Source organism: Heloderma suspectum, chromosome 12 (assembly GCF_057233095.1).
Source record: "Heloderma suspectum isolate Gila_16-S chromosome 12, 16-S_ref, whole genome shotgun sequence".
NCBI classification, from domain to species: domain Eukaryota; kingdom Metazoa; phylum Chordata; class Lepidosauria; order Squamata; family Helodermatidae; genus Heloderma; species Heloderma suspectum.
Window position 1 is genome coordinate 32,976,831 of NC_139469.1, and position 27,005 is coordinate 33,003,835.

At 41.3% G+C, this 27,005-nt stretch overlaps 1 protein-coding gene across 1 annotated transcript; it reads left to right on the forward strand.

Moving 5' to 3' along the window:
- Positions 1–783: 783 nt before the first annotated feature.
- MEIOB (meiosis specific with OB-fold) lies at positions 784–26,769 on the forward strand. Its single transcript, XM_084818949.1, has 14 exons — positions 784–968; positions 4,413–4,490; positions 10,006–10,063; positions 10,878–11,009; positions 12,113–12,185; positions 13,356–13,551; positions 15,694–15,794; positions 18,946–18,998; positions 19,087–19,182; positions 20,367–20,468; positions 21,133–21,286; positions 24,422–24,611; positions 25,221–25,307; positions 26,313–26,769. The coding sequence occupies exons 2-14, from the start codon at positions 4,422–4,424 to the stop codon at positions 26,418–26,420; spliced, it is 1,419 nt and encodes a 472-aa protein (XP_084675075.1). The 5' UTR covers positions 784–968; positions 4,413–4,421; the 3' UTR covers positions 26,421–26,769.
- The last annotated feature ends 236 nt before the right edge of the window (positions 26,770–27,005 follow it).

Genomic DNA, 27,005 nt, shown 5'->3' on the forward strand with positions numbered 1-27,005 from the left:
TCACTTTTACGCGGTCCCTTGATTCTAGGCACAGCCTTAATGTACACTGTAGTCCTCTTTAGCTGCTGTATCGGGGTGCGGCATCATAGCAGCACCCCAAGCTATGCACGTTTGCTAGGAAGCGTGAAGAGAGTGGCTTTGATTACTGGCAACTGAGGGCCAAAGTAGACCACCGCTTGATACGTAGCGTGCGGCCACGTATCAAGTTTTCCCTTACCTAATTACAGTCACGGAAGGGTCTGCAAACCCTTACAGTGAATCCAGAGGCATCCCACCCCACCTAAAATCGCTTCCCCCGAACTGGCTGGAAGACTTAGGGTAAAAGACCCTATTGGGATGGGGAGGAGCGGTAGCCCCTTCCAGATATTTCCTAGCCACTGAGAAAGGCAGCTGTTGAGATCAATCCGCCCATTGGCCTAGCAAAAGGAAAGCACTGGGCAACTGTGCCAGGCCTATCAAGGCACTCTCCACCTCCAGTGACCCTCTCCTGTCCAGCCTCCAATCGCATAACAATACTAAAGAGGCTGCCTCTGAGCATGTGCAGAGTAATCACCGAGGAAGCAGCCCGCTCGCAGCTCCCACCTATGTGGGCTTAGAGCGGCTGGGCAAAGGCAGGCATTTAACACACAGCAACACCGGCTGGCGGTGGCTGCCAATTCCAACTTCCCACAATAATCCCGCAACCGCGTGAAGCTGGCTGCCCGTTTGCAGCTGCTGGCCCTTTAAGGCGTCGGGAGGGGAGGGGGGAAGGAGCGTGAGGCCGCCGCCTCGAATTTTCCCCGCGGGCGCGCCTGCGCGCTGGGAGCGGTGGCGTTTTCCCGCCCTGCTCGGGTCGTGACGGAGCAGAACCGCGTCCGGGGGGAGGGGCGGCCGCCGAGCGCCTCTCCTTCGTTCCTCTGGGGAGAGCCGGGCCGCGGCCTCACGAGCTTTTAATTGTCTCCTTCATAAACCTCGTTCTCCGCCAGAAAGTAATAACCCTTGAAGCTGCGCACAACCTGAAAACATAAGCAAGACCCATAAAATCCCGGTGTTTTCCTTCAGTCCCTCAAGAGTCAGAGGCGCGTGTCTTCTTCTCCCCCAGCGCTTCTTGTGTTTTCGGGCCGCGTACGCTTATCGTTCCTTCAGGAACAGAAACATCCCCGGTTGTAAATGGGTTATTAGAAACAAATTCGGTCGGAATAAACCGCTTCTCTTTCTCTCCACACCCCCCAGGTTTAATCTTGAAAATAATCCATGAATGTTGCTGCGACTCTTGCCTGCCTCCCTTCCCTCGCAGAAACCTGAAATAGGGCGCTGCTTGCTTCCCTAATATTCCCGTGAGGGGTTTACCTCAGACTCTTCAGTTTCTCATTCATGGTACCTGGAAGGGCAAAGGGCACAACTGGACATGTCTGCATCCTGGATACACTTAAAAATCTCTGTGTACGGACACAAGCACGTTCGTTTTGTTTTATTTTGAGAAAAGGTTGCAGTTAAGTCCTTTCATTTTGTCAAAAGCCCCAAAAATACAACCACCCCTTGATTAGTATCCCTGCTTTGCCCAGAAGCATGCACTGAAAAGGTGGGGGAATAGTCCTTTAATGAACCCCGCTGTATGAATATAACATAGGGTGAAGGGTCATCTAATCCACATTAAATTAGCTTCGCTATGTAGTTCCTTATTTCCATCTCTTGTCAACCAGTAGCCAGGGGGTGTCCATGCCCCATTCAAATTTCCCACAATATTCTCCCACAAAACTGGGCAGCAAGGTCGGGGCTACCTCAGTCCCACTCTACTATGCCCCCCACTTTTCTTAGTACTTTCTAAGACCAAAGTACATGAGATGCAGGAAATCCATGACTGGATCTTCTGACCTTCTGTTTTTAGTTATTCTGTTAACTGTAGTTCTCTGAAGGCTACAAAACCTCTCTAATGTAAAAGTTGCTTTTGCCATTGCGTAACTGCATGCTTAGGGGAAATACTGAACCCCCATTAAAATCTGCTACAAAGCCCTTTTTGGTTTTGGTGTCAGTTTGGCTTATTGTCTCAAAGGCACTTGCAACAAGCAGCTTTGTACCTACAACTCCTTTAAAATCTCATTGTACGCATAATGAGACAGAGAAAGAAGGAGTTTGTACTACAATTCAAACGTTATCCTGCTACAAATTCAAATCAACCAGTAGCACATGAAACATTTAAAAGTAAAAATGATTTTTTTTATTTAATTGTCTTTTAAATGCTTCTTCAAGGTAATCTAATTCCATCTTTAAAAAAATACTAATCCATGTTCAATGGGCAATGAATTATTTAGCACTGTATTTGAGGGAAGAATATACTACTGATAAATGCCTGGGAGGCATAGTTGGGGTGTATTTTGCCATCTTAGACAGATGGAAGTTTCCCTGTTTCTTTCCAAGTTAGAATTTTTAAATATGGGAGTAGGACAGCTTAACTATCAAAGAATTTATAGGGAAAAATAATTGTATAGGTTAAAAGGAAAGACTTTCAAGATAGGATCACTGGGCTTGGGATAAAACCAAACTAGATATTTTCTTCCACCTATTTTTGTTTAATCAAACGTTGAGAAGTAACCAAAGTTTTGTTTAGTATGTGTTATCACCAGATTCCAAGAGGCTAGCTTCTTGAAAGTTGACAACGGTTCATTTATTTTCACTTATATCTAAGACATGCCATATTGATGGCCTGGCAGATGAAAAGTAAACACCCTTCCCCCAATCCCCCAAAACTGGAATCTGATATCTGTCAGTGAGCAGGAGTACAGTCCAAGGGAAGCAGCTTTGAGGACCTGACATTACATTACAAAAGGCTTTTAGGCACACTGTCCATGTGTTAATTGTAATTCCTTTTTGATGCCAGTGTGTGTGAGGCTTGGGGTTCTGAGCATCCCACAATAAAGATGTTTTTACTCTACAATCTGGCTTTTAAAATGAATGTTTTACAATACACCAGAAAGTCTCTAAGCAACCACAACACTTTTTGGCTTCTTGATGCTGGAGACTTAAAGCAAACTCTTTCAGACTTCAAGTTTTGTTAACTCCTAAAAAAGCATTTTGCTGTTTTTATTGGTTTCTGCTGTTCATTTCTAAAACGTTCCTGCTGCTGCCATCAGCAGTTCCTTAATCCTTTATCTTTTTAGAAATAGCAAATGCCACTAGAATAAGTATTAAAGAATCAGCTCTGTAGGTGGGGCTGAGGATAGGGGAAAGTGTGTTCAAATGCCTCCCCCTAAAATTGCCTGCCCAGTGTTTGCCCACTGTATCTGAATTAGAAATATAGAATCTCAGTATAGAATATAAAATGCTTCCTCTTGGGGAAGACTGTAATATATGAGATAAAGCATACTGTCCCCCACCCTCCTGATTCTGTGTGGATTTCTCTTTGCCCAGTCTCATATTTTATTTTTTCTGGAGCCAGGTTGGGAAATAATACTTCTTTAAGGAATACAATTTCAAAATGCCCAGGTTTTAATAAATCCAAAGAGCGGTTGGCTAGTCCATGAGCTTGCTACGGCATGGGTGTGTGTGTGTGTGTGTGAGAGAGAGAGTTTTACTCAATCTCTCTTGGGCTCCTAGAATTTATTGAAAACTTATTTGGGTCCTGGGCACACATTCTTGCTATGGTAATTTTCTTAAAACAATTCTTTCCTTTTTTTAAGCACAGAGGGTTTTTTTTTAATGTATACCATTTTTCCCTACCCTTCTTCCAAGGTGCTCAGTGGGCTATACCATTTTATCCTTATATTAAGAGTAGGCTAGCCCCGCTAAGAGATTGGGAATGAGCCATTTAGCTTCATGGTTAACTGGGGATTTGAAACAGGCTTTTCTAATCTCATGTCCAACACTACATTGATAACACTGACTGGTTCATTTTATACAACCCTGAGAAATGGGACAAGATGAAAGCTGATAGGTGAATGGCTTGGGGCTAAATCTGATGCAACAACTTTTCTTTGTGGAAAAATATCCATGGAAGAATATAAATAAAAAACCATGTAGTTCCTTACTGTTGTGCCATATTTACTATTTACTGTTTTTGCACATCCTAAATCTTGATCTGCCCTGAACACAAAGCAATGCTGATCATGAGCTAGTTTCATAATGTGTGAAAGTGCCAACAAAATATCAACATGTTATACTTTTTAAAAAGTGAAATGTAAATAAAATGTAAATGTAATAATGTAATTTTTATATTCCTCTGATACAGAAAAGTAACAAGTGTTATTTCAGAAGACTTGAAACACTTGTATGACCTATGTTCGGTCATTAGAGCAAAGTTTTTTCCAAAAACAGGTCAAAACATCTTTGTTTGTTTAAAAAAAGCTTTATGAATAGCATCTGTGTAGAATGTGCCAAATGATTTGTTTTGGTTTTGATTTTTCAAAAAGCTCTAACATACTTTTCTGCAATTTCAGGTAAAAAGAATGGCATATTCCATTTCAGCACAAAATTTTGTGGCCATTTCAGATGTGCACCCAAATCTTGCTCGTCCTGTAGGTCTTGGTGATATAAGTACTTTTTGTTCTTCAGTGAAACTGTATATAACTGTATTATATTACTACAAAATTATGTAATTGGTTTGTCTTTATATACGCACAACACTGGCATAATTCTTAGGCACAAAGTATGTTAGCTTCTCTTTGTGTACCCTCAGAAAGTGAAAACTGATGCTTCTCTTGACCACAGAGTGTGGATACCACAACTATCAATGTTGACTGGGCAGTTCATTGACTGTAGTATCAGAGACTTCTTTGTACTTTTTTTAAATAGATGTTGAGTTGATAATTTCTACAGAGTCTGCATTCTACTATCACAATACATTGGAGATGTATTCTTTTGGTCTATGGACACCAGATTGGAAGCTGTGAGCTTTACTTACATGGGTAGCCCCATTCATGCACAGATTCCCTTGATCATTTTAAAAATGATAATTAAGGCAAAATTTTCCACTGCTGGCTGTTGTTTCTTAACTACTAAATGTCTCCACTACATTATGACAGGTGGGGTTGAGAGTGGCCCAGAGACAGCGAGAGCACGAGAGAGAGACACACACACACACACACACACTTATATTACAAGGACCTTTATGTGTATGCATGCCCAATATGCTCTGTACACACACACACACACACACACACACACACTACAGTCAAAGCAGCATACCTTCCCATGCATCCTCCTTTTCCTTATTATAGGAGGATGTCCAGGATATAATCCCTTATCTGCTTACCTGAATTCTATCACAATGCATGGGGGGGACATCTCAGTAGAGCCTGGGGAAGTTTTACCACCATCACATCCACATTGCTACTTCCCATAACTCACTAAGACAATTTACAGCTGAATCTGCTCCTATCTGTATAGTCCTGGATTCCATGCTAGAACAGGCATCTCCAACTGTTTTAGGCCCATTTTGAAAAAGTGCCCTGAGCACTATTACAAATTGACTGCTGTAGCAGATCCTAATAAAAATGTTAGGAGTACATCCTTATCTGTGTTTGTGTGTGTGCGCGTGCATGTCTGTGCACCCTGTGTTTCCTACCCATTCTGGTTTCTCTTTCTCTCTCTGGCTTCTTTCTGTCTCTCCTCTCCTCTTTCTTTCCTTCTCTCTGTCTCCTCTTCTTTCCTTACTTTCTCTTGCTCTCTGGCTCTTCCTCCCCCTCCCCTGTGGCTCTTCTATCTTTTTCCTTTTCTATCTCTGGCTCCATTTTCCTTCCTTCCTTCCTTCCTTCCTTCCTTCCTTCCTTCCATCTCTCTGACTGCCCTTCCTTCCTTCCTTCCTTCCTTCCTTCCTTCCTTCCTTCCTTCCTTCCTCTGTCTCTCCCTCTGGGTCATCTCTCTGGTCCCCTTCTTCCTCCCCCTCTCCCCACCTCTTTCTTTCTTTCTTTCTTGCTTGCTTGCTTGCTTGCTTGCTTGCTTGCTTGCTTGCCTGCCTGCCTGCCTGCCTGCCTGCCTGCCTGCCTGCCTGCCAAATCTCTGGTCCCTCTTTGTTTCTCTCACCCTCTTTCCCTATCCCCATGAATGGAGCAATTTCTCCATTCATTTGAATGGGGTGAGAAGAAGTGGTGGTGGGGGGTTGCTCCCTATACAAGACAATGGAGATTGCTTACATAGGGAGCAAAAATGCCCCCCCCCCCGCCACTGCCAAAAAATGGCTGGATGTCGGGGCAAGGCCTATCCTTCCCACTAAGGACCCTGGTGCCCCAAAAATCCTTGGTGGGGGCCTGGGGGGTGCACTTCACACACACACACACACACACAGCCATTTTACTGCAAGGAGGACTTTTCCTGCCTGTACAAGTGAATGGAGGAATCACTCCATTCACTTGCTGAATGGGAAAATAGCTTGGTGGTGGGCACAGTGGTGCTGTGGGTACTGCATTGGAAACACTTATACTAGAGTATAAAGAAAAGGTAGAATATCAGAGCTACCTAGTATCCTGCCATACTAGCTACTGCAGTAGAATCAGAGGCTTATATCACAAGTTAAAGCAGCTAAAGTCATGCCACTCTGTCTTACTTGCCATTACTTAATATGTTCTAAAATCCCTTGCACTGTGTGTGTGCGCATCACATTGCATTTATAGGCAAGGCCTCCAAACCCAATCTATTCCCTTCTTCAAAGGCCTTTGGCATGGCGCAGCTGCATTATGCACAAGTAACTTCTGGGTCCTGGTGCATTGGTACTGATATCTGTTGCCTACCAATTCACATGGTAGGATCAAGTCACAGACCATATCACAGGGATGAGGTGTCATTTGGTAATGGTGCAGAGATTGTGGTATTGGCTCTCATGATACATCACCACTGTGTAGCAGAGCTTAAGCTTGAACTATTGGAGCACAACAAGTTAAGAAACCTGACTTAGGACACAATCTTATGCATGTTTAGAAAGAAAAAAGTCCTACAACTCCCAGCATGGCTAGCTGGCAAATGTTGGAATTTGTAGAACTTTTTTCTTAAACATGCATAGAATTGCACCCTTATAATCCATTCTATACTGAATAGGCACAGCAATTATAATACAATACATAGCAAAAATGTGGAGTTGCAAGCTTTATGAAAGTGTGAATATATAGCTTTATTGCATTTCTTCTCTTCCTTTATTCGTTTTAGATGTAACCAAATAGATTACTTACAAATAGAACTAGGATAGCTGTAGTTGTGCATATTCTGCACCCCGGTTCTATGAATGTTTATTCAGAAGTAAGTCTCATTGCATTCAGTAGAGTTTACTCTCAACTAAATGCATATAGGATAGCAATCTAAGGATTATTAAGTTTTAGGGAGCCACAATGTATAACTTTCAGCCAGAAACTCAGATAGTTAAACATTGGTGACAGTAGCAAGGGAATACGTGACGTGCATCTTCCATGGTTTTCACTGTTCATCCAACATAAATGGCATGCGTACTACCATATCGTGAACTCTTTGTTGATTTAACATAAAATAAGACTAGCCATTTTCCCATATCAAAAGTTAAAGGATATATTACATGGCCATAGATTTCTTCAAGAGATGTTGTTTGGCACAGAACTGAAAGCACATGAAAGTTTCCAAAGTTTCTCTTGTGGGACAGATGTATTTGGCCAGGGGGATTAATTTATTTTACAGCACAGAGAAAAGATAAAGCATTAGAAAATGGACTGAGCTAGAACTTAGTTTATTGCAGTTTAACTTGATAAACAAACCTTGCTTTCAATTTGGAAAAGAAATATGGTTTATTTAATGCCAGACATTAAGTCATTAATCTTGAAGGAAGCTAGTAGCAGATAGGTGTGTGTGTGTGTGTTTAATGTAAACAACTAGCTCCAATAAACTAAATTCTACAGCATTAGTTTGAAGAATTATATGTAATTGAGCCTCTACATCACTGTTTTAAGTAATGCAAATGCCAAAGCTATGAATGAGGTAAGCTGAAGATAGAAAGAACAAATAACAAGAGGTTGGAAAATGTCAGCACAAAGTACTGGCAAATGGGCACAGAGGTTTCTCTTTTCTCTTTTGATTAGTTCAGCAATGTGGCTACAATCCCAAACGTTCACATTTGGGAATCATTCCCTCAAAATTAAGGCTATTTACAAGAGGTTTAGGAATAGATCTCATGCTTTTAATTTGGAATTATGGAATTTCACTTGGTTAAAGGAGTTTAAATTAAATAATTTTGTAAAGATAAAACTTTAAGTAGACTTTGAAATAAATACTGTTGTAAGCAGGGTCTTAAGGCATTAAATGACATTTTGGATTCCAGGAACCAGTTCTCTGTTATCAGCAGAGTTATACACAGGATATGTTGACATCTAATTGAATTAGTGTGAGTTAGGAAACTAAACATTTTGATTGTGGATTAATAGACTGCACTTTAAGAAGCAAAGCTTTTGGAGACTTGAGGAAATTATATTCCATTATATACATACTCTGAATGAACTCATCCAGATAAATGAAGGAATAGTTTTCTTGCCCCACCTAGTGACCAAAAGGAACACAGAAATCTGAGAGCCTATTTTTCAACAGGTGGATTGTTCATTCTTGCTTGTCAGTGTGTGGAGTGGAGTTCCTTCATAGATGATATGGCTGTTGTCCAACAGCAGTCAAGGTCCTGCTGTTGGACAACAAAATAGGGCGGTTGTCAAAATATTCCTGCTTGGCACTCAGAAATAAAAGCAGGAGAATTATCCTACTCTGTTGGGATCGTCATCTATAGGATAAGGAAAGACTAATTTTATAAATAGCTGCTTATTTGTAGAGGATACATAGAATCATAGGGTTGGAAGGGGCTTACAAGATCATTGAGTCCAACCTCGTGCTCAATGCAGGAAGCCTGATTCCCAAGCGGTCTCCCATCCAAGTACCCATCCAAGTACTAACCAGGGCTGACCCTGCTTAGCTTCCGAGATCAGATGAGATCGGGCACATCTAACAAAGGGAACCCTCTACATGTACTTTATGATGACATAGTTGCAGAGGATTGCAAATTCACAGTTTTTCTACAGGAATTATGGGGGAAATTCCCTCCCCCATTTAAAATTTTGTGGCAAGCCTCCATATTTGGCACACACTTATTCTTCATTAAACTTTCGTCAGAGTTTCATCAGGCGGTTTCAATTTCAGTTAATAAGAAGACTATTTTTAATTTGGAAATATGGCCTCCTGAATTTGTTGATGTGTGTTCTGAAAGTAACTTTTCACCAAAAATTACAGTGATGTGGTTTCAATACCACTGAATGCAAATCTAAAAATGCTTGTTGTTTTTAAATGGAGTCTTCCCCCCTCCTCATTGAAATAAATGCATATTTTAAGGGCTTAATACATGTCACACACAAACGTATTTAACAATTCCCACAGTCGCCATATTTTAAGCATAGTACTTTTTGGAAAGGGAAAATTTAAGTGGAGAAATGGTAGACAGGGATAAGTTAAGCATCCCTTCCCCTTTCTATGTTTCTGTTCAAAATTGCTTTTGCTCAGAAAAAAATGGCTGTTAGAGGTTCTACGTAGTCCACCTTCGGGAGAGTTTATGGAGATATAGGGATGAACGTGAGCTACTTCAGAGTGTGAACAAATAGAAATACAGCCGCTTACCCATACTTATCACCTGGAAAGTCTGGGAAAATCACATGGTCCCCATTTGGTTGATTCAGGATTCCCTAACTGCTCTGGCATGCCCTCATCCCTCTCCTCACTGTGCCTTCACTTCTAGTACTACTAGTATTGTGCATTACACTTCTAGTATGAGAAAAAGCTAGATACATGTTCAGGTAAGCTTCCTCCTTATAAAGACAAACAGATGTGGGTCCTTTATACTATTTCCCACTCGTAGATGTTTTCATATATAGAGGGAACTACTTATGTCATTAATATATTAATGCTTCTGTAGAATAAGTCCATTAAAATAGCAACAGTCAAACATGCTTTTTATTACTGAAGGAATATAGAGTCTGTGAAATCAAATCCATCCTGTACATGTGTATTTGATGTATATATTCTTAATCTCCTTTTTTCCCCCAGAGTATAATTGGTGTGGTGATTGGGAAAACAGATGCCAAAGGCTTTCCAGACAGAAAAAGTAAAGTTATTTTTAAGACATTAAATCTCTGTTTCTGAGGCTCTATCTTTCTGTCAATGGTTCCTCTAACTAAAAAGTATGCGTACAATGTGGTGGTAATTTTTTCTGTACAAAATATGTTGAAATGTCAATGAAGATTACACAGAAATAAGAGGGGTAACAAGAAGGTAAGGGGGACAAGCATCCCCTCAGCTCTCCTTATCCCTCACCATAGTCTGCCTTACATTTTTAAGGGCAGCTACCTTGGCTAGGGCTACACCACTGGCTTTCTCTCACTATTTCTGAGGCATGTGATGACAGCAGTGGGGCATTTGCCACTATCTTTCTGCATAATGTAACTGAGGTAGTCCTAGCCCATTTTGCTCCTGTTCATGAAAACTAAAGTGTATTTTTTAAAAATTTGGCGACCTCTACTGGTATGAGCAAGATTGTTCTACTTTATTTTATGCATTTGTTTCTCATTAGGTGATCCATTGGCTGTATATATCCCGCATGTTGGGCTTTTACAGGGAGTCCTCTTTGTCTCTGATCCCAATGCTCTCTCTTCATTGCTGCTGATACCCCAGCCCTGGCCTCCATATTTCTTAACAATACACCATATGCACATAAGGGAGCATGGCACCTGAGACTGGGGTGCTGACAACCCCCACCAGCAGCAGGTATCTCTGGGACAGATGACAGTCCCTGAGGCTCAGTTTCAGTAGCACTGTTTTGTGCCATGATTTAAAACTGATAAGCACAGGTTATATTATCACATCCCTGACACCAAATTCAAATGTTTAATTTGAGTTCTAAAAATCCCTTTTCTCTGCAGACATTGGATCAGAAAGGTACACTTTTGGTTTTACTGTTCGTGATTCACCATCTTACTTCATAAATGTAAATTCTTGGGGAAGAGAGGACTATATTAAATCGCTTTCAGAAAGCTTTAGAGTTGGTGACTGTGGTAAGCTGGAGTTCATTCTGAACATATTTCAATTTCAGTATGTTTTCCTTCTCTTTAAATCAGTATGTGTTTGTGCCCTTAGCGTGCTTTCCTTCAAGGATTTGTAGTCTATTTTATTGGAACCAAAATTTTCAGTTAGACTGAGCAAGAGGGGAAGAAGTAAACTTAAAACAAAACTATATTCAAATATAGTAAAGCTGTCATCAAAAGGCATAGACCAAAAAAGCAATCTCCCAGATTCCCTCTTAGACCCTAAGCTTATATGATGTTTAATTCTGCTAAAAATGGTATGTGTTGTTGTTGTTGGTATGACAGACCCAGAGTTATGCACTTAAGGGTGCAAACCTATGAACAGTTACCTAGGAGTAAGGTCCGTTGAACACAGTGGGATTTACTTCTGAGTAAACATGCAAAGGATTGCTCTGCCTATCCCCTTCATTTCAGTGGCTTCCCCCATTGAAATTAATGGACCTTAAAATGCTTAACTTTGCCTTGATTGTGCCCAGTGTGTACAGATAAAACTATTCACTGTACAAGTCATAAGAAGACAATGGCCTTGCCTGCAGACTCGGTCTAAAATAATGTTCATATTTTGCATGTTTAATTCTCAGTGCAGCTGTGTGTAAAACAGATAACACAGACAAATGCATCCTGATGAATTTCCCACATATTGTTTTGAGTAAAAAAAAACCCCACACACAGAAAACTGCCCTTATGCTTGCACTATTTGACTGGAATGAACTTGTGCAAGATAACTGGCACACAGAAAATGGTGGGTTGAATCTACTAAACTTTTAAGTATTCTCAAAAAGCATGTGCTTTATGTGCTTTTTAGAGTAGGAGCTGAAACAAATTACTTCCTGTCAGCTGAATTAACCCTTTGCACTAGTGTTTCTACTAATAATGCCACCAATGCCTATGATGACAGTTAAGTTTTGAGTCCTTGAGTTGGTATATAGCTGCTGTTGCACCCCATCCTCCTTACCACATATGTAATATGGAGCCTTAGGACTGGGTTGCAAGTGTGCCTTGTTTTCTGCGCTTGTGAGCTGTCATTTAAATCCATGCTTTATGTGGCTTTCTTCCATTATTTTCTATTACAGTCATAATTGAAAATCCTTTAGTACAGACAAAGGAGGTTGAAAAGGAGGAAAAATTCAACCCCACAACTCCTAGGTAAAGTATGCACCCAATAAGGTTAACATTGTAAAGTTTACAGTTGGCATACTCAGAGGATTGCTACCGGAATATGCAGACATTGCTCTTGAAAAATTATATAAGTGGGATAGGGAGTTAATGTTCTCCACTAATACAGCACAGTTATCTAACAGGCAGGCAACACTACAATATCAAACAAATATTGTGTAGGCTCCTGATTTATGCAGTAACATAATTAAGACCCACAGAAGTTTACAGAAGTTATTCTCCTGTATAAAGTTAATACTATATCATAGAAGCACAATGGCACATCTCTTACAAAAACTTGCAAGATAGTGTGACTCTGAAACATTACCCTATTAAGGCATTGTCACCAGTACTTATCCAAAGTATAGCCTGGTCCAATTTACCATTTATTTTCTGTAGATAAAAATACACTCCAGGATAGAAATGTATCCTAAACAAAATTGACATATAGTGTGAATTTGTACTGCACTCAGTGTAAGCATTTAAGGTACAAAACTATCAAAAACTGAAGTGACCCTGAAAGACATTAACTGCTTAAAATATCCTCGTGACCACCTTCCACAACAGGTTTGTATGGAGAGGCTGTTTTATGTTAATTTTGTTGTAAACTACCTTTAAAATATCTGACAGCGCAATCCTATGCATGTCTACTTAGAAGTAAGTCCCACTGAGTTCAATGGGGCTTACTCCCCAGTAGGATTACAGCCAAAGTACTTTCAATTATTCACCAAACTAGATAGCTGAATTGTAGCTTCTAAAACATCTTCTGGTTGCAAAGCTTGAATATACAAAACAATCAGCTTCCAGAACATTTTTCAGGAACCTTTGAGTAGGTCAATACTTTTGCCAGAGATCAGGAAGCCAGTTCAGAGTTGCTGGTGGGAACTCTGCTAACCAACAGCTTGTCTTGTGTTTGAACGTTCAGACATAACAAGCCTGATACATCTGTAGAGATGGAAGGAACTACTACATCCTACAACAGAGCGACTTTTCTCAGGTTTTAGCCACAAACACTGGTATTGGATATACTAAAGGGGGACTTTTCACTGCATCAGTATAACATCACTATTACAGTAACTCATAGTAATTCAGAAAGTCCATAATATTCAAGTTGGCCTTTAATAAGGATGATGGGTTAAGTGTTATATATCTGTGTGTCAGCTGCTACAAGCTACTGCTCAGCGAGAATCATTCTGTTGTCAAAATCTGCTCCCGCTATGAAGTGGACACCAAACTGCTGTCGCTGTTGAATCTACCTGTGAAGGACCCTCAGGATTTTTACTCACTGGGGGACATCGTAGCCAATGGACAGAGCCTGGATGGAAGAATCATTAATGTTCTTGCAGCTATTAAGTCAGTAAGTCAGGAAAACCATACAAATTGGAGAGAGCTTCTGCTGTAGTCTGATTATCTAATTGATTTCTGTATAGTTAAGAATTTATTGGGTCATGGCAGATTGGAGTGATCTTTTGTCACGGTCAGCAGTCACTTGGCTTGATATAGTGCTAAGGGTGGTTAACAAGCAACATTAATGAAAGGTTTCATAAACAGTATTCCACAAAGCCTTCATGTATCTTAGGATGGCGCCCTGACATGGCAAAACAATATGAGGAGGCTTATTTAAAGAGTTTTGACATCCACACCCAGATTAACTATTAACTATAAGTTTAAATATTAATGCTAAATTAGCTTATTGAGTTAACTTTGATGTCTAGCTGAACCTTATCTTTGTCCCTTTATTCTCTTTTTCCTACACAATCCATTTACTAAGGGCACAGTCCACTGGGAAACAGCCCTGCATAGGCCCTACTGAAATTAATGAGAACTATGCAAGAGCATGTTAGATGCCACAGTGATAGCTGTGTGCAATTGTCATTTGTGCCCCTTGGCACTGCTGATCACTCAGCTTAACTCACTCGTGCATGTTGCCTGGCATCTCCAGTTAAAAAGGAAGTGGGGAGCAGGTGATGAGAACCAGCTCTCTCTGCCTAAGACCCTGGACAGCCATTGCCAGTCAGAGTTCACAATATTGGAGGATCAAAGGCCCAACTTGGTATAAGGCATCTAAGCATCATATGTTCTTACGTTAATAGCTTTGGCAATTTGAGGGTGGAATTATGTGTTAGCTTGGTATTTTGTCCTCATCCCATATTCCAAAGAGTGAGACTATATAGATAAACAGTCGAAATTCTCTCAGATAGGCTTTAGGTTATAACTTTTGGAGAAAACTTTATTTTGTAGAACAATAAGTTAAATCCTTGCTTGAAAAGAATTATTGTATGGCGTGATACAGACTTTAAGATAACTCAACTATTACGGGATTCAAATTGATGAGGTTTAACAAAGGGAAAGCCGGGCACAAGGCTCCAGGAGAGGGACCCACCAAGGAAACAAACAGCCACTCACAACAGCGCAACAGCTGCCTTGAGTGCCATTTTATGGTAGAAATCAAATAAATAAACAGAATTCAAACTGAACCCCGAGGCCTCTTCTCCACTCTAGCTCTACCTCAGACCAGAGTAACAGATAAGAGATACATCGATCCAATCAGGCACAACAGATTGACTAGAACATTAGATAACATGTATAAACAATTCTGTGTAGTCAATGCACTTGGCAACTACTTATCTCCAACCTGGTATTTGCCAAGTTAATACAAAACAGGAGCAGCAGGAGTCATTTGCTGGGGAGAATTGCTGAGCGAGATGGGTGCTTAACCCTTCCCGCTCTTCTTGATTATCTCCTGCAAATTCCCCCTTCCCCCACTGGTTTCCAAGGTTTCCTCGGGGGAGGGGGCTTACTAACAATTGGGGGGGGGGTTCAGTGGGCAGAGGAAAACTTAAGCACCACTCCCTACCCATTGATTCAAACATTTACTTTATGAGAAAAGCTTTTTCCCCTCATAATGTTCTGTCCTTAGGGGAAAAATCCCCCAAAGAGCCTTGTGGCACTATAAAGACTAACATTTATTCTGGCTTAAGCTTTTGTGAACTATAGCCCATTCATCAAATGTGTGGATTATTATGGCGAGTTTCAGGTTTATATACAGTAAATATAGTGGGTGTGGGTGTGTGAAAGAATTGTAAACAGTGAGGTCAAAAGGAAATTAAACAAAAGTACGGTTTTTCCTGCAGTAGACTAATATGGCTACCCTCTGGAAATTGTCCTTATAAAGTTTTTCTTTTTTGATACTGTCTAGGGTGAATGTTTTTCTGCTCTACTGCAGGAGCGTTCAAGTAGTCTTTTAAAATAAAAAAAAATGATGAATTCGAAGAAAGCTCCTTCCTCTCCTGCAGGAATACCCCACCATTTCATACATCTTTCTTCACACACACAGGCGTTGTAACTCACAGTCAGCTGTGCTGTACTTTGATTCCTATTGAAGTAATTGTGGTGTGAACAGTAGAGACATGCATATGGGAACAGTCTACTGCTGTTTGACAAGATAGGTGTGAATATAAGATTAAGATCAAAGTCAGTTTTTTTTCACTTTACTAAGATTGGCGAACCAAAGTACTTCACCACTTCGGACAGACGGAAGGGTCACAGATGTGAAATAAGGCTGTATGATGAAACAGAATCTTCCTTTGCAATGATATGGTAAGCTGTATTCTAAATCACAGTTCAACTATACCCATTAATACAAAAATAGGAGACTACACTGAACATAAGTATATATTGCTATCATTAACTGAAGCCTCTTATTAATTGTGTGGTCTCTGTGATGATACAGCAGTGTTCATTAAATGGCACCAATATCCATTAACCTCTATTATATATAAGGCTGTCCAATAGAATGGCCTTGAATATATTACCTATTTCTTTGAGTTATTGACAAATTCTCCCCTCAGGAGAGGCAGTGGGAAGCAGAGCTGCAAATCGATTATGAAAGGTCATCATTGGAGATGAGGAAATAAAAGAAGCCATTTAGTTAGACCACTGATGATCTTACTTGCTCAAAGCAACATATTGTTTAGTGCCATCCATAGATCAACCTTTGCATGAATGTTAGTATCAGGATCTTTATAAGAAAACAATGCTTTACTAAGTGCAGCCCTTAGTGGCTCAGACCAAATGTCCATCTGGTCCAGCATCTTATTTACAATAATGACCCACCAGCAGGGGGAACCATGAGGCTTAAAAGCAAAGCATGAAGGCAAGGCAATAGCCTTCTCCCATTTTTAACACCCTCACCCCATCCCACCCCACCCGTAGCTGCTATTCAGTAGCATACTGCCTCTGAATCTGGAGGTCTCATTTAGCTCAGGGATGCAGAACTTTCAGCCTGAAGGCCAAATTCCATTTTAGAGAAGCTCTTGGGGGCCACAGGCGATCTCCTGGGACAATCTGCCTATGCCTGGCACTGAAGAAGAGCCAGGCACTTTGGCCTGGCAGGGTCTCCGAAGAGCCACACCAGCTATTTTCTCTGGCCATGCGGCTCAGTGGAAAAGGGAAAGGCGGTGGGGTGACACGGTAAAAGTAAGAGGTGAGGGATGCAATGCAGGAAGGAGAAGGTGGGGTGTGTGATGCCGTAAAGGGAAGAAGGAACATGACGTGGGAAGCACTAGAGGGGTATGATGCGGTAAAGGGAAAGGGGTGGGGTGGGGTGACGGGAAGAAGGGGTGGGGTCACAATGTGGTAAAGGGAAGGGGGCTTGTGATGTGGCAGTGCATGTGCTCTTACACCTCAGGCAGGAGGAGAACTTGCGCTAGGGATGGTATAAAATGAGTGGCAAGCAGGGGTAGAGTCAGGTAGCAAGTGCTCTCCCAAAATATTTCCTGCTAATCCATCCACTCCCCCAGCTGTCAGTCACAGTATATTTATATTTAATGTATTTAATAAAATCCTTGCTCACCTAATGGTCTTTGCCATCCCTTTGTTCCTGCAGACTAGTTTTCTTGAGTCACTACTGTCTCTAAGAAGAAATCATGGGTATAAAAAGTAAAAGTACTGATATTTCAGGCAATTTTAAAAGATAGGGGGGAAATGGGACAAGATCAAAAGATAAGAAAATATATTTTTAGTTTAATACTACATGGCTCCTTAGTGTTGTTGGGCCAGGAGGTTGAAAGGTACTGGCCAGGAGGAAGATGTTTCCTCAGTAACCTCCAGGCCTTCTGAAAAGAAGTGGAAGACAAGAGATCTCTCTTTGAAGAAAGGAACAGAGAACTAACTCAACAACTCCAACTACTCTTAAAGAAAACCAGTTTGCCTAGAAATAGGGGAGACAATCTGGGTAGAAATTGGGTTCGTTTTCCGTGAAGTGTTTCAGCATCAAATCTGGATGACAGATACTGCATTTCCAATAGGTAGGTATCTAATTGGCTGCTGTGGGAACAGAACTCTAGATAGGCCTTTGGTCTGATCCAGTACAGCTCTTCTTATGTACCGGGTAATCATGGGAAAGAGGCAGCTTCCTCAGCCACTATGAAAGTCCTTAATACAGTAGTAGCTAACAAGACAACAAAAGAAAGGATGTGGAAGAGGTATCAGCTAAGTGTCAGATGCCCAATTCTCACAGGTGCACAAGGCGACTACATGCACATGAGGCCCACCCTTCCAAGTCTGAGTTAGCAGCTGTTTTGAAATGAGGCTTTGGGGCCTTTCAGAATGGAGTCTTAGGTTTTCCACAGCCAGCTCAAGGTTCACATAACCAGTTAGCATGCCAAAGTCTTGTTCATTTTTGGTGTTAAGTATACAAATAATTCCAACTAAGAACAGCCATGTACCACCTGCAAATCAGAACTGAGCAAGAGCTATCAGTCCATTCTTTCTTTGTATGAAGGAAATGAGGTTTCCTACGTTCTGAAGCTAAAAGGCACGATCAGTGGCTCTGAGGTGCAATGTGGGGGGTCCAATATGCAGATGAAGCTCCCTGAGCAGATGCTCCCATCTTTTTTGTTTATGATCCAGGAAATATTCTGCATGCAGATCTCTTCATAGAGAATGGGAAGCTCCTGCATGCATGGAGCTCTGAAACAAGCTTTAATGCTATTGCCCGTAAGCAAGACTGCTAAATATAGGTTAACATTTCAGGGAAATGTGAGTAAAGGATGCAAGTTGGTGAGGTGGGGAGCAACTCCTTCTATTCTATGCATGTGACATTCTGCTGCTTGTAAGACTGACATTTGAATTCTCAGATGTACTAATTTTGTTGAGTTCACTCTCCCTTCATCACTCAGATTCATTGTAATGATGCTTTTAAAAATGTTAAGCTGTACTCTTAAGCCTGAACTGTCTGGGTGCCTTTCCCTATATAAACCCTTCCACCCATTAAATTAAGGTAATCAGGGAATGCCATGCTCCAGGTGCTAATCGCTTAAAAAGAATTATTATTCTTAGCTGACTTGAGTGTCATTTATTTGTTATTTAACTCCTGATGAGCTGCGGCATGTGGCGGCCACCATTTTGAATATGCAACCCCCGATCAGGCTGTCAGGAGTTATGTGAGGGTTAAACAACTCTTGCATAACCCTCTGCTTGTTGTGGGGTTATGTGAGGGTTGTTTAATCTTTGCATAACCCACGCTTGGTGGGTTTGCATGACAACCCCCATCCAAGCGGGGCTTGGATATGCAAAATGGTGGCCACATGTGCCGTAGCTTCACCCATGGTGAGCCCCAGTGTGTCATGTGAACTGGGTCAATATGTTGTATGTTTTTAATATCTAGAAACTATCCTGACTTTACAAAATATATAAAATAAAATAAAAAAGCAATATTTGTATTAACTAAATGCTATTGTATCTCTAGCTGGGACAACGAATCTATCCAGCTTGCACAGAGCTGGCTACCTCGAGAAACAGGTATTATTATTTTTTAATTGCAAAATAATTTTGCTGAGTATGAAGCGTTCCCAAAATAACCAAAAACCCTCAATATTTTCCTTCCCAGTGATATTTGCATCAGATGTAAGAATAAACTTTGACAAATTCAGAAACTGCATGGTTGCAACTGTAATCTCAAAAACCATCATTACTACTAATCCTGGTAAGAGAGTGCTTAAACTGTCATAAAATGCCTTATAATATTGTCCTGTTTTAATGAAAATGGTGGCTTAAGACTTTCGAATGAGTTCTACTTGTTTTAAGCCTAAACAATAAATTTCTCCCACTTACAGTGTTTAATTTATTTACATTTAAGGAGGGGGCCACAGCTCAGTGACAGACATGCTTTCAGTACCATCTATTTGCTAATGACACTAGGCTGGGACCTGCAGTTGCTGACGCCAGCCTCCTTTCAGCAAAAAATGTATAATTCCCCTACACACACACACACACACACACACACACACACACACTTTTTTTTTTAGTTTCATACTCTGAAGATAAGGCCTGGGTGAGGTAGCAGCAGCAACCACCATCTTAATGGCCCCAGAATGCTTCTGGGCCTAGAAGCATTTTGAGGAAATTAGTATGACAGCTGCAGTCATCTCTACCACCACCTGTCTCCATTCCTGTTTGCTGCAGCATCAGTGTCTCTCTCTCCTTCCCCCCACCGGTAAGCTCATGGGGACATCAGGGTGGTGCTGGGAGAGGACCTACCTGAGTGCCACTGACAGGGCCCCCTTAAAGCTGGCACTGGCACCCAGCTCTGTGAATTTCTCATCTTTCTTCCCAAGCCCTTATCTCCTCATTCACTTCCGTTATCTGTTGACAATGTCACAATTCCCCCATATTGAACAGGCACAAAGCTTCTCTCTTCTTTATTCCCCATATTCACTCCATTAGTAAGTAATTGCCAATTCCGCTGCACTCAAACATCTGAATATCTTCTCAGATGATTAAACTCTTTCTCCCTTGCTACCCCTTATGTTTGCAACTGCCTCCCAAAATATCTTCATGGTGTCACTTTTCTCTCTCCTTTGAAGTACCTCCTCAAAACCCAACTTTTCTGTAAAGCTTTGGCAGAACCCCCTAGTCCACATGTTAGAGGAGAGAAAGACCTCTGCCAAGATCTTGAAGAGCCACTTCCAGAACGAGTAGACAGTTCTAAGATAGATGGCCCAGTGGCCTGTTTCACTATAAGGCACCTTTGTAGGTTTAATTTTGTCATAGCTTTCCTGAAGCAGATATCAACCATAATACACAGAGTTAGCTAAACACTCCCATTAAGTATTCTGGCACTATACAGGCTTACTTTTATTAATTCTAATTTTGAAATATTTTTTCAAGATACACCAGAAGCAAATATTCTGCTCAAATTTATAAGAGAAAATGCAGAAATTTTAGATTTGGATGATGACATGGGAGATCAATTCAGAGAGTCCATAAATTGTGAGTGTTCTTACAGGTAGTACTTTGCTTTGATGAATTACTATGTTGCTTGGGATCTTGATTCTGGGTTTCCCCTTTTAAATACAACTGACTGCCCCCCCGAACTCAGTAGAATTTTTCTTGTATAAACCCAATAGAATTTAAATATTAACATGCAGACCTAAAAAACAAACAAACCAGGTACATGTTGTCTTCATGTACAACAAATATGGTACTGCATACCAATCTGAGAAATAATAATTGAGAATTAGTTAAGAAATAATATGTTATAAATAGGTATGTAGTATTCAGCCATTATGGCCCAGTGAACAAAGAATTGGACTTCGGAAACCATTATTTTCCGAATAATGGAAAATTATTATTTTGGAAATTATCGGAAACCATAATTAATCATGAAACATTAACAGTTCTTTTTATAATATGAATAACAGAGTATTTCCAGTGTCAAAAGACAACATATAGATAAATCAGTTCAAACTTAATATCAAAATAAAAATAATTTCACCTTTTTGATTATTTTAAGTGTTTTTCTCTCATGTTAAACTCATTTGTATTGGACTCAAAGTCCACTGAAGTGAATGGGAGTCTTTCTCTCTCTTTAGACTTTGGATCAAGTTAGGTTTTTGTTTTTCAGACAATCTTATTTTTTTCCTGTTATCTTTAGTGCAGACAATAGTTGATGTTTACACAGTGGAGCAATTAAAGATTAAATCTTTGCAGAATGAGGGAAAACCAGAACCTTTCTATGGCATTCTTTTTGCCTACATTTCTACACTGAATATTGATAATGAAACAACTAAAATAATACGAAACAGATGGTAAGCACGTCATTAAGTTTTACAAAGCACTGTCCTGAACATTTGTTCTCTATCCCAAATCAGCTTGGAAAGGTTTCATCTCTCTCTTCATCAAACCACTTTCCTCTCCTAACTCTGCATCAAAGCCTTTTCTGAACTACTATAATTTAATGTATGTATGTATGTATGTATTTATTTCATTTCTATACCGCCCAATAGCCGAAGCTCTATAACCTCACCTAACCTGCATGTCCAATGATTCTTTGCTCCACAATCATTCTTCCCATCTTGCTTCTGAAGGCATGATAATGTTCATAGACTGTCCAGTGTACCAGACACATTCTCAGGCCTTACAATGGCTTCTCCTCCTGTTGCAGCTAAAGATGTGGCACATTCCAGTAAAAGTACCAGGAAGTATGCTATGGTTTCTCAGGTTATGACTATCAGAGGCTCTAACCAGGAGAGTTCTCATTTGAGAACTGAAGTAACAATAGATGTCAACCAGATAGCCTGGGGAGCCATTGTGAGGAACTGGTGGCACAGGGCAGAAAGTTACATAAATAACCCTGCCATAGCATCAGCTGGTGCTTTGTGTGATTCTCCTTGCCCTGAGGGAGTTTCTACCCAGGTTTCCAGAAAACACGTTCTAGTGCACACTGATGGTACAACTGCAAAAGTGTATGTGAACCATCAGGGCAGCATGAGATTGTGGCCCCTTCTATAAGAATCCTACCTACTGCGCAGTTGGGTGGAAGTGCACCTAGAATCCTTGTCAATAAGAACATGCACATGAAATTTTCAACACACTGGCAGACTAGTTCAGCCATCAGGACATAGACCAGGAATAGAATCTAAATCCAAAGGTCTTCCATTCCGTCATTCAGAGATCCGGGATGTCAGAATGGCTCTTTTTGCATCTCCAGTCAATTTCAAGGTGTACAGGTTCATGATGCTCTTCTGTGAGGCGGAAGAAGTGGCGGAAGCTCTCACTGTATGTTGACCAGGAGGACTTCTATATGCCTTCCCACCAATGACTCCCCTTGCCAGACTACTCAAGAAGGTCAGGGTAGAGATCTTATTGGTTGTTCTAAATTGGCCAAGACGGGCATGGTTTTCAGATTTAATTCAGACATCTCTAGAGCTTCTGTGGCCAATCAGCTGAGTCAAGGTCAGGGACCTTTGCATCATCCCAATCTGGACCGGCTCCAGCTGTCCAAACGGAGACCAAGTGATCTGTTTTAGAGACAGTTGTGATCAGAGGATACTGGACACTATTATGGTTTTCAAAGGAGAGTCTACTAACAGGATTTACAAATCAACCTGGAGGCTCTTACAAAAGTCCTCCAGCAAAAAGGGGTTCTTCACTGTCACTGAATCAAGATGGTTCTGGCTTTTCTACAAGCAGGCCTGGATTAGAGGGTTGGGCCTAACATGCTAAGAAGGCACCCTTTCCACAGTTCTGAAGACAGGCAAAGATGGTCTTATTATTTGTCACCCTCATCTAAAGAGATTTTTGAGAGGTGCTTCTCTCCTGAAGCATCAGGTCCCTCCTCCTCTACCTTCCTGTCCCCTGAAAGGGGCTTAATTGGATGCTGACTGCCCTCCTTTCCCCAAGAAGAAAAGACATTCACAGGTAATAAGGATTTTGGTTTTCCTGTTAGCTATATCACTAAAACTGGGAAGGTCTTGTTCCCATAGGAGCACATTGACAAACTTGGCTTTGCATAGCCCTGCCTACTGGATCTCTGCCTTGTTGTGGCGAAGGGGCTTGCGTAACTCAATGAAGCCATAAGCTATGCCGTGCAGGGCCACCCAAGACGGACAGGTCCTGGTGGAGAGTTCTGACAAAATGTGGTCCACTGGAGAAGGAAATGGCAACCCACTCCAGTATTCTTGCCAAGAAAACCCCATGGAACGTATCACAAGGCTAAATGGTTTTCTCAGTAGCAACGTATGGCTGTGAGAGTTGGACTATAAGGAAGGCTGAGCGCCGAAGAATCGATGCTTTCGAACTGTGTGGTGCTGGAGAAGACTCTTACGAGTCCCTTGGACTGCAAGGAGGTCAAATCAGTAAATCCTAAAGGAAGTCAACCCTGACTGCTCATTGGAAGGACAGATACTGAAGCTGAAGCTCCAATATTTTGGCCACCTAATGCGAAGAGAAAACTCTCTGGAAAAGACCCTGAAGCTGGGAAAGATTGAAGGCAAAAGGAGAAGGGGACGGCAGAGGATGAGATGGCTAGAAAGCATCACCGATGCAATGAATATGGACTTCTCCAGGCTTTGTTGTTCAGTTGTTAAGTCGTGTCCGACTCTTCGTGACCCCATGGACCATAGCACGCTCTAGGAGAGAGCGGAGGACAGGAAGGCCTGGCGTGCTATGGTCCTTGGGGTCACGAAGAGTTGGACACGACTTAACAACTGAACAACAAAGCCTGGAGAAGAAAAGACTGGGTGGGGTGGGAGGAATCTTCAAATACCTGAAGGGTATTGTCTGCTGCTCCAAAGGGCAATACTAGACCTTACATTACAGGAGGGTGCATTTTGGTTGAACATTAGAAGAAACCTCTAACTGTAAGCACAGTTTTACTATAGAACCAATTACCTAGTGGGGTCGGTGATTCTTTGTCACTAGATGTCTTCAGGCAAAGTCTGGACAGCCATCTGTTGGGGATGCTCTAGATTTCTAACATTGAGCAGCGGGTTGGACTAGGTGGCCTACAACACCCCCTCCAACTTTATGATTCTATGAAGGATACCTCCCCCCCCCCCGTGAAAAATGAATGTATTGCAGTATGCCTAACATTCCTTTTTTTCTCCTCCAGCAGAGTAACAGAGGTGAAGTAGCGAAGCTGGGCTATATGTACTGCCATTTGCTTTTAGTACAGAAGATGGGTCAATTAATGTATGTTTAGCTCTAGTAGCTTAGAATAAAATATCTTTATGCAATGCAACTTGTTTGTAGGGAATTGGGCTGCTAGCAATTAAATGCACATGGCCTATTCATTTTTATGCAGGTAAAGGAGAGATTCTGTTAGGAAGGAGTGCATTCCCAAGGAGTGGTTATGGAAAAACAGATGTGCCATAACAAAAATTTAGTTTGAAAAATCAATTAACTGTGCACACATTAACTAAAATATTTCTTCCTTTTTGCAGTGCCAAGTGCCACTATGTGGTCAATGAAACAACAAACGTGTGCTCTTTCTGTAGCAGATTTCCTTCCTCCGTAGATGCCATGCCACTCTTTGCTAGCTTTGATTTACTAGTTGATCTGACTGACCACACAGGCACTCTTTATTCTTGTAACCTCTCAGATACAATAGCTGAAGAAACTTTAGGTTGCACGGTGAGAACATACTAGAAATAGCTTGCCTCTGTTCAGGTTTATGCTTCTGGTTATGTTGTGCCAGCAAAAAATATTACTGAGATTTCTTTTTCATTGCTGTTTATGCCTATCCAAACTATAGGGTTTTCTGTGTGGCATCAATGTTTGTAACTCTGGGCACCAGTACTGCATCTACGAAGCAGACTCTAGCCTACAAAAGAGCATGCTGCAAATGCAATACATTTGCTGATCCCATAAGGCTTGCTTGATTTTGCTGTGGACTTAAGTATACTTTCCAGAACGAGCACTTTGTGGAAGGCAATGGGACCTACTTCTAATTAAATATGTTAGTACTGGGATACCTCTTAAGTACGTACACTGAAATTATCACTTGGGTATCTGTTAAGGCACAAATGCATTTTTTCCATTTAGTTTTTTTTTTTCATGAATTCTTCCTCCGACTTAGACAAATTACAAAAAGCTACAGTGGGACACTTCAGTTATTTGGTTTGAAGGTTAAGTTTCTGGATGTTGTACTCTCTTCTGGAAAAGCATTTCTTCTTGTTGGTTTGTGCTTCATTTCATGCTTATGTGCATCCAAGACCAATTAAACTGTGGTCACTCCATTAGGTTCAGGAGTTCCAGTCTCTGCCAGAAGCTCAAAAGACAGCCCTAAAATGGCACCTTCTTCTAGAACGAAGCAAAATTTATTTTAAAGTAAGTATATAAATGCTATTCTAAGTGAGATAAGTCCTGGACCCCATGGAGATAAAGCCTCCCATAGTGATAGCATTCCATCCGTTGCCACCGGGGAGCTGGCAGGTGTCCCAAGACAGAAGCTCCACGTAATAGGGTGGAGATTTTGGGTGGGTGCTCAGTTCCCCTGTTCAGGAGACAAGGAGTGCAGGATTCAGATGTGACTGTGGTATCAGGGACCCCACAGAGGTCCCCTCCACTAATGGTTATTGAGGTCTCTGCCCTTCATCCAGAGATTTGCTGCTGGGTCAGGCAGATTTATCATGAAGGAACCAGGGGCCAGTGGCAGAGATTGGGAGTGACAGAAGCTCTAGGCAGGTAAAGGCAGGATGTCCCCACACTTTCCTCCTCTCACAAGCATTGCTCACTCAGGCACCATTTTGTGCAGTCACAAGCAAAAAGAAAACATGCCCTCTTCCTTCTCCTCCCCCCCCCCCCCCCCGCTAATCAGGAAGGATACCTGTTAGGTCTCAGAGAGGGTGTTTTTATTGCCAGGCTAATCATTATGCTCCTGTGAACCAAAAGGAGAGGGGTTCTTCCTCCTATTCATTCAGTTCCTCTCCGTAGCCTGGACATGGGCTATTGCAGGGGAATTCTCCAAGTCCCATGATAGAACAATCCTCCCCTTAGGGCAAAAAGGGCCATCATGTTGGGAACTGTCACCCATTCAGGCCATGTTGGCTTCTCTCCTCATCTCAGATAAAAGAAGTGGAACTATTCTGTGGATAAACTCGCCCTCAGTCAGACTGTTTATAGCTGAGGATTTTCCTGTATTGCTGATTAAAGCCAGAAAAAAGCCCTACAACCTTTGGCTGGCTGGGGAACGCTGGGAGTTGTAGGACTTTTTGTTGTTGTAGAAAACATGCATAGGCTCATGCCCTTAATCTTCTTTCTTGTAAAAGGGGGGGGGGGGAGAAGCTTTAAAAACTTGTTTGAAAAGATGTTATTTCAAACTTACTTCCATAGGTTATTCTTTCAGCCAGTTCACGAACCGGACTGAGAGTGAGTCTGCTTTCTTGCAAATTAGCAGATCCTGTGGAGGCCAGTCAAAACCTGCCTGGAAAAGGAAAATAAACACACTCTGCGGCTTCAAAAAGCCAGGAGTGTTTCACTTTCTTGTAATGGTGAAATTACATCTTCATTAAAACACCAAAAAAATTTATCCTCATTGCAGTTACTAAAATGTGGGCTTTATCACTCTTACAAGTGCATTACATTGTTTAAGGGGCAGTTTAACTTAATATCTGTCAAAAATCTAGATGCACTTTCTACTTTTTTACAATTGGGAAGCAAAATTGCATTCCATGTATAATACATTTAGGATAATATGCATATGACGTTTTAACATTTTCTCTGCAAGCATGTTTCTTTTAATTTCAAATTATCTTTTAAAAAGCAAGGATATTAAAGTTGCATTATGTAGAAAAAGCTGGTGTAGTGAAACAGCTGAATGCTGGCGTATAACAACTTTGAGGGAAGCCCCAATTTCAAGTCTCAGCTTCAAGTTTCAAGTCATGAACTCACCAGGTCTGCTGAGGCAGAACCTTCTCTTTCTCAGGAACTCCTCCACCCCCACGCACACCTCATCTGTAGTGTGCAGATAATACTAACCAACCTTGTAACAATTTCAGATATAATGTAGGTGAGGTACTTTGAGCC